Genomic DNA, 9005 nt, shown 5'->3' on the forward strand with positions numbered 1-9005 from the left:
ATTTCGGGAGGAGAGAGAGTTAATTAGGCATGAGATAAGACTACGCATTGCCTCAGCGCTCAAATCCGTCTCAACATACAGGCGACCCATAAAATACCTGAATAATTAAATAGAGAATTGGAAACACAAGATACGCCTTGCCCCAGCTCACAGTTTAGTTACACCTGACGCTAAACTTCAGAAAAGGTCTTAGAAAAGATTATTAGCGGTTCATATTAATAAAAAAGATGAATGATTAAATAAAAGAATATGAAACACAAGATACGCCTTGCTCCAGCGCACAGTATAGTTACACCTGACGCTAAACTTCAGAAAAAGTCTTAGAAAAGGTTATTAGTGGTTCATATTAATAAGGAAGATGAATGATTAAATAGAAGAATATGAAACACAAGATACGCCTTGCTCCAGCGCACAGTTTAGTTACACCTGACGCTAAACTTCAGAAAAGGTCTTAGAAAAGGTTATTAGCGGTTCATACTAACAAAAACGATGAATTATTGAATAGAAGAATATGAAACACGTACTACGACTTGCTCCAGCGCTCAATTCAGTATCTTTGCGTCAATTAATTAATATGACACTTAAAATCATAAAATTGTCTTAGAAAAGGTTATCAGCGAATCCGTAGACATAACCTGAATAAAAAACGACGAATAATTGAATAGAAGAATAGGAAACACGTACTACGTGTTGCTCCAGCGCTCAGTTTAGTTACACGTGACGCTAAACTACTGAAATGGTCTTAGAAAAGGTTATTATTGATTCACATTAATAAAAACGATATATAATGCAAGATGGAATTACACAAATGCCATAATTAACATAAACAGAAGGAGGTGAAGAGGAATAGATAGATAGATAGATAGATAGATAGATAGATGGATAGATAGATAAAAGGGAGGAGGAATTTTGAAAGGGGAGAGAGAGAGAGAGAGAGAGAGAGAGAGAGAGAGAGAGAGAGAGTCACCATCACCTCTACACCTAAATCTAATGACCCAGTAACCGTGTGTGTGTGTGTGTGTGTGTGTGTGTGTGTGTGTGTGTGTGTGTGTTCCGGTCCCAACCCAATCATTGCAATTAAAGTTTTACGAAGTTTTGGAGCACACACACACACACACACACACACACACACACATATAACGCTTTTTTATTCTCTCTCTCTCTCTCTCTCTCTCTCTCTCTCTCTCTCTCTCTCTCTCTCTCTCTCTCTCTCTCTCTCTCTCTCTCTCCCTCCTGATTCAAAACTTTCTCTCAGTTCTGACCGACTTTTCCATTCATAAACTTGTACATATAATTACTGTGTGTGTGTGTGTGTGTGTGTGTGTGTGTGTGTGTGTGTGTGTGTGTGTGTGTGTGTGTGTGTGTGTGTGTGTGTGTGTGTGTGTGTGTGTGTGTGTGTGTGTGTTTACGTTGCTGTCCTCAAAATCGTTCGTAATCTATATACTTAACGAAAGGTTGCTTATATATAGTGTTCGTATTACGCTAAGTTCGTTGTATAGAAAAGAGTGAATTCGAAATAGCATCCCTACGTTATAAAGGAATGGAATATATAAGACTTTTAATGACTCAGTGGTCAGTCAGTCAGTCAGTCAGTCAGTCAGCCAGTCAGTCAGTTAGCTTCCACATTCAATCCTACGTTATAAGGAATGGAGTATACGGAGTCTTTTACGTTATAATTCAATGTCTAGTGGATCCATTCTCTTCTACGTTAATTAACAGGAACCGAATAAGTTTGCGCATTCTCTTCTACGTCAAAAAGAACGGAATTTGTAAGTCTTTTCATAACGCATTATTCACGCATTATCCTCTGCAACGGAGGGGAGAGAGAGAGAGAGAGAGAGAGAGAGAGAGAGAGAGAGAGAGAGAGAGAGAGAGAGAGAGAGAGAGAGAGAGAGAGAGAGAGAGAGAGAGAGAGAGAGAGAGAGAGAGAGAGAGAGAGAGAGAGATTATTATTATTATTAGTAGTAGTAGTTATAAGGGAAGGGAAGGGAAGGGAGGGGAAGGAAAGGAAGGCTAGGGATGGGAGGGAAAGGGAAAAGGGAAGGGAAGGGAAAGGAAGGCAAGGCAAGGCAAGGGGAAAGGAAGGGACGGGAAGGGAAGGCAAGGGAAGGGAAGGCAAGGCAAGGGAAGGGAAGGCAAGGCAAGGCAAAGGAAAGGAAGGCAAGGGAAAGGAAGGGACGGGAAGGGAAGGCAAGGGAAGGGAAGGCAAGGCAAGGCAAAGGAAAGGAAGGCAAGGGAAAGGAAGGGAAGGGAAGGCAAGGGAAGGGAAGGCAAGGCAAGGCAAGGGAAAGGAAGGCAAGGGAAAGGAAGGGAAGGGAAGGCAAGGCAAGGCAAGGGAAAGGAAGGGAAGGCAAGGCAAGGCAAGGGAAGGCAAGGCAAGGGAAGGGAAGGAAACAGAAAGCAAGGGAAGAGAAGGGAAGGAGGGATAGGAAGGGAAGGCAAGGGAAGGGAAGGCAAGGGAAAGGGAAGGGAAGGGAAGGGAAGGAGGGAAGGGAAGGGAAGGAGAGGAGCACGTTAGGAAGGAAGAGGGAAGGGAAGGAAGGAAAGGGAAGGGAAGAGGAAGGAAGGGGAAGAAGGAAGGTGTGTGCGTGCATGTGTGCGTACGTGAAGGGAAGATAGGGGAAAGGGGTGAGTCTGAAGGGAAGGAAAGGGCGGGGAAGTCATGAGACGGAAAGCGGTGTGCGTGTGTGCGTGTGTGTGTGTGTGCGGGCGTGAGAAGAATCTTGCGTGCGTGGGTGTGTTAGGATTTTAAGAGAGGTTGGTTTAGGTTAACAATGAGTGGCGTGGACGGGTTAAGAAGTTGTCAGAGGGCGGGTTAGGTTAATATTGTACGGCGTTGACGGGTTAAGAACTTGTCAGAGGACGGTTTAGGTTAACAATGAGTGGCGTTGACGGGTTAAGAACTTGTCAGAGGTCGGGTTAGGTTAACAATGAGTGGCGTTGACGGGTTAAGAGCTTGTCAGAGGGCGGTTTAGGTTAACATTGTAAGGCGTTGACGGTTAAGAGCTTGTCAGAGGACGGGTTAGGTTAACAATGAGTGGCATGGACGGGTTAAAAACTTGTCAGAGGTCGGGTTAGGTTAACATTATAAGGCGTGCGTGGACGGGTTAGATTTGGCAAGACTACGAAGTGTCGGTGATGTGCTCAGGAGTCGAGGCGTGACAGGTGCTGTCCGCTGCCTGGGGCGTGACGGGACAGGTGTGCGGGGCGGGCGTGTGTATCAAGGAGGAGCGGCGGAGTGATATATATCAGTGAGGGCGGGAGGCAAAGTGCGTCGAGGCTAGGGCTGTCGTGGGCGTGCGGGCGTGTGTGTGTGTGTGAGGAGGTGAGGGCGATGACAACTCACGGCACCGCAGACGGGAAGGGAGTCTTTGGTGTGCGGGAAGGGAGGAGGGAAGGGCGTGAGGGAGGGCGAGAGGTGCAGGGTGCGAGCGGCGGGCGTGGTGAGGGCGTGCCTGGTGGAGGTGCGGCGGCAGGCGGCGCAGCGACAGGTGTCAGGCGCCACGTGGAGCGCTGGGCGGCGGGCGCTGCGCCGCAACCCTCCCCTCGCCGCCACTCGTCCCAAACTGACGCCCGCGCCGTCCCCTCGCCGCGCCGGGCCCGCCCTCGCCCGACGCTGATTTGCCGTCGGGCGGGCGTGCCTCCCCTCGGCGTCCCCCGCCGCGCACCCATTGGTGGGCAGGCTCGAGGGGCGCAGGCCGGCCCTCCCCTCGGCTGTGAGCGGCTGGCGGCCTGAGGGGCGGCGCGGTCCAGAGGGAGCCGCTCAATGGGAACAATATTTGTAAGTAACAAAACCCAGCCTCCCAGGAGCCGCCCCGTCAAATTGTTGTGCCTGGCCGAGCCCACTGGTGGCCCGCGCGCCGCCCTCGTCATCAGCGGCCCCTGGACAGATCAATCCCAGTCACCAGGTCCCCGAGCCGTGCCGCCGCCGCCGCCGCCACCACCACGCCTCTCCGCCCCGCCAGCCGCCGCCAGCCGCTAGTCACCGCCACGGAGCCCTGCCGCCCGCAGCGGCCTGGTGTCCCCAGTTAATGCGCCGTGCCCCAGGGGTCACACTCGCCTCCCCAGTGGCCTACCCGCTGAGTGAGGGCCAGCCGGCGGCGTAGCGTGGCGGCGCCCCCGTGGCCGAGGGTTCCGGCGGGGCGCCAGGAATGTTCGGGCTGGGCGAGGGCCTGCCGCAGCTGAGGGGCCCCGTCACCAGCCTCAAGGAGGAGCCGCTGTCCTCCGCCAGGGCCTGGATGCAGCCCACCATGGTCGAGAACACCCACTCAAGGTGAGAACCACACGCCCGCGCCCACACGCCCGCACGCCCCTCAATCCCCTCACCTTGCATCACCTTACCTTATACGGACGATGACGGTGTACATTACCACACACACACACACACACACACACACACACACACACACACTTGCATGAGATCACCCCCACAAGCTTATATCATCACTCACGCCCACGCCCACACCCATATCTTAATTTTTTTTCTCGTAAATTTAATATGACTAACTTTCACACACACACACACACACACACACACACACACACACACACACACACACACACACACACACACGCACACACACACTTTCCTTCCTTTCTTTCTTCAGCGCCATCACCTTATTTTATTTTGTTTCATATTATCTCCTAAGTGTCATTATATATCTCTCTCTCTCTCTCTCTCTCTCTCTCTCTCTCTCTCTCTCTCTCTCTCTCTCTCTCTCTCTCTCTCTCTCTCTCTCTCTCTCTCTCTCTCTCTCTCTCTCTCTCTCTCTCTCTCTCTTATTTCTTCTGTTTCTTCTTTATCTTTTTTTTCCTCCTCATTATCATCTTCTTTCTCTTCCATGTTTCTTCCTTCTCCTCCTTCTCCTCCTTTTATCTTCTTCCTCTTCCTCTTTCTCCTCATATTTGTGTCTTCCTCTTCCTCTCCTCCTCCTCTTCCTCGTCCTTTTCCTTCTCCTCTTTCTCACAACTTTATCAACTCTGCATTTTCATCTTCCTTCTCCTCTCACCTCTTCATCTCTTCTCCTCCTCCCCCTCCTCCTCTTCCTAGTCCTCCTCCTCCTCCTCCTCAATGTGTGTGTTGAAAAAAATCAAGAAAGGAAAAAAAAAAACCATAAATTTTTACGAAGTCGAAATTACTTAACAAAAAAAATTATAAGGGAGAGATAGAATTAGTGTGTGTGTGTGTGTGTGTGTGTGTGTGTGTGTGTGTGTGTTCCTATATCAGCGTGAGAGCGAAACTAAATCATTATTGCTTTAGTTCATTCCTAGATCAGTGAGATATATTTTGCTTTGAAGTATAAAAAAAACGAGAATTGCAAAATAAAAACGTAGATAATGTAGAGGTACGATACTAAACTGTGTGTCTGAGGCATAGAAAAGAAGGAATTTATAGAAAAAATAGTAAAAATATCAAATAACTGATCGTAATACTAAATCTAAGAGGGTATTAATGACAGTCTTAACTCCTGCCACTCGTATAGAAAGAGTAATAGAGAGAGAAAGAGCGAAATTAGTGCAGAGATATGATGCTAAACTCAACTAACTGATCTTAACACTAAATCTAACCAAGGTATTATTGACAGCCTTAACTCTGGCTAGCCGTATAGAAATAGTAATAGAGAGAGAAAAAGCGAAATTAGTGCAGAGATATAATGTGTAACTCACCTAACTGATCGTAGTACTAAATCTAACCAAGGTATTATTGACAGCCTTAACTTATAGAAATAGCAATAGAGAGAGAAAAAGTGAAATTAATGCAGAGATATAATGTGTAACTCAAGTAACTGATCTTAACACTAAATCTAACCAAGGTATTATTGACAGCCTTAACTTATAGAAATAGCAATAGAGGGAGAAAAAGTGAAATTAGTGCAGAGATATAATGTGTAACTCAAGTAACTGATCTTAATACTAAATCTAACCAAGGTATTATTGACAGCCTTAACTTATAGAAATAGCAATAGAGAGAGAAAAAGTGAAATTAATGCAGAGATATAATGCTAAACTCACCTAACTGATCTTAATACTAAATCTAACCAAGGTATTATTGACAGCCTTACTTCTAATACTGTGTCAAGGCACCTGTTTCAAGCACAAGACCCGGCAGCCATTCATGAGAACTGTTTCCTCCCCTTCTTTCACTTCTTTCAATATTGTCATTTCACGCAGACCCGTCCACTCATACAACTCATTTCTTCTTCTTTTTCTCATTTCACGCAGACCCGTTCACTCATACAACTCATTTCCTCTTCTTTTTCTCATTTCACACAGACCCATTCGCTCATACAACTCATTTCTTCTTCTTTTTCTCATTTCACACAGACCCGTCCACTCATACAACTCATTTCTTCTTCTTTTTCTCATTTCTACATTCATAACTTTTTCCTCCTCCTCTTCGTTTTCTTTCACTTCTTTAACTTCTTTCAACATTCTCATTTCACACAGACCCGTTCACTCATATATACAACTCGCTTCCTCTTCTTCCTCCTCTTGCTCTTCAAATTTCTACATTCATAACTTTTTCCTCCTCCTCTTCGTTTTCTTTCACTTCTTTAACTTCTTTCAATATTCTCATTTCACACTGACCCATTCGCTCATACAACTCGCTTCCTCTTCTTCCTCCTCTTGTTCTTCTCATTTCTACATTCATAACTTTTTCCTCCTCCTCCTCCTCCTCCTCCTCTTCTTATTTAACTTCTTTCAATGTTCTCATTTCACACAGACCCGTTCACTCATATATACAACTCGCTTCCTCTTCTTCCTCCTCTTGTTCTTCAAATTTCTACATTCATAACTTTTTCCTCCTCCTCCTCCTCCTCCTCCTCTTCTTATTTAACTTCTGTCAACGTTGTCATTTCACACAGACCCATTCACTCATACAACTCATTTCCTCCTTTTGTTCTTGTCATTTCTACATGCATAACTCTTCCCTCATCTTCATCTTCTTTCTCTTCTTTTCAACATTCTCATTTCACACACAAGACCCAGCCACTCATAACACTCATTTCCTCTTCTTCCTCCTCTTTTTCTTCTCATTTCTACATCATAATCTCAAATCCAATGTCTTCAGTTCACTTACGCCACCAGTATAAGAACAGCGAATCCTTCAGTAACGTCAAGGAAAAACAACCTTGGCGTCTGCACTCTCCCACAAAATCAACACACGGAGAGAGATACAGTTACCCTTCACTCTTTGTAACTCACGCTCGCTTTGTCTATACAGGAACTTAAAATCATAAAATTCACTAAAAACAAAGGATTAAACGTCGTCCAAGGAAACTATTATACATACTGACTTAAAACAGAGAGAGAGAGAGAGAGAGAGAGAGAGGGGTCACATCTATGCTAAAAGTCAGCTGATTACACAAATTACCCATTGATTAAACCATGCACTCTGTAGAACATCATGACTGTTGCTACCCTTCCCACTCCTAAGAGCTCTCTACAACGCTCCCTACTGTTCATCCCTTTCTAGTTCCCTCTCCCCCTCTTCTATCTCTTCGTACCCTCTTCCACGCCACACTTGAGGTCCACAATACCACCTTGTCCCTAAAAAATTGGAGTAGATAGGAATGGAATCGATCAAAGTTAGCCCTCTCCTTATTCCTCTCACTCCACACCCTCCTCCCCGCTCCCCTGAACCTTATCTCGCTCTCCCCGGCCACCAGAACAACCATAACACATCCACCAACCACCACAATATCTTACAAGACCCTAAAATTAACCTAACACACTAAAAATTGAAGTATAGTTGAGTGTAAGCGATTAGATTAAGTCCCTGCTCTTCAAACCTTTTTCTCCGCTCCCCTGAACCTTATATCGCTCTCCCCGGCCACCAGAACAACCATAACACATCCACCAACCACCACAATACCTTACAAGACCCTAAAATTACCCTAACACTAAAAATTGAAGTATAGTTGAGTGGAAGCGATTAGATTAAGTCCCTTATCTTCAAACCCTTTTTCTCCGCTCCCCTGAACCTTATCTCGCTCTCTCCGGCCACCAGAACAACCATAACACATCCACCAACCACCACAATACCTTACAAGACCCTAAAATTATCCTAACATTCTAAAAGTTGATGCATATTTGAGTGTAAGCGATTAGATTAAGTCCTTGCTCTTCAAACCTTTTTCTCCGTTCCCCTGAACCTTATCTCCCTCTCTCCGGCCACCAGAACAACCATAACACATCCACCAACCACCAAACTAACTTACAGTACCCTAAAATCACCCTATCACCCCAAAAACTGAAGTATGGTTGAGTGGATGCGGTCAGATTAAGTCCTTTCTCTTCAAACCCTTTTTCTCCGCTCCCCTGAACCTTATCTCGCTCTCTCCGGCTACCAGAACAACCATAGTACATCTACCAACCATCACAATACCTTACAACACCCCCAAATCACCCTAACACCCTAAAAATTGAAGTATAGTTGAGTGGAAGCAATCAGATTAAGTCCCTTCTCTTCAAACCATTTCCCCGCTCCCCTGAACCTTATATCTCCCTCTCCAGAACAACCACAACACCTCCACCACTCACCACACCACCTTACAGTATCCTAAAATCATCCTAACACCCCCAAAACTGAAGTAGAAGAGAGTGGATACGATCAGAACAATTCCTTTCTCTAAAAACCCTTTTCCCCGCTCTCCTGAACCTTATCTCGCTCTCCCCGGCCACCAGAACAACCATATCACATCCACCAACCACTACAGTAACTTACAGGACCCTAAAATCATCCTATCACCCTAAAAACTGAAGTATGGTTGAGTGGATGCGATCAGATTAAGTCCCTACTCGTCATACCCTTTTTCCCCGCTCCCTCGAACCTTATCTCGCTTTTCCCGCCCATCAGAACAACCATAATGCATCCACCAAAAACCACACTAACTTACAGGGCCCTAAACTCACCTTAACGCCCCCAAAACCGGTCTAACATGGACTTAAACCGGTCAAATCTACCCTCAGCGGCGGGCGGGAGCTGTCACCGCGGGGCCGAG

General features: G+C 46.1%; 1 protein-coding gene across 1 annotated transcript in view; it reads left to right on the forward strand.

Annotated features, from left to right (window-relative positions):
- Window positions 1-2927: 2927 nt before the first annotated feature.
- The window catches only part of LOC126982058 (transcription factor collier-like), a gene marked incomplete at its 3' end in the record, with an annotated part of 20405 nt that continues 14327 nt past the window's right edge, over window positions 2928-9005 (forward strand). The window contains 1 exon segment of the mRNA XM_050833774.1: window positions 2928-4273. Within this exon segment, the coding sequence (XP_050689731.1) occupies window positions 4152-4273 (122 nt within the window).

Source organism: Eriocheir sinensis, chromosome 50, assembly GCF_024679095.1.
Source record: "Eriocheir sinensis breed Jianghai 21 chromosome 50, ASM2467909v1, whole genome shotgun sequence".
Classification (NCBI taxonomy): Eukaryota; Metazoa; Arthropoda; class Malacostraca; order Decapoda; family Varunidae; genus Eriocheir; species Eriocheir sinensis.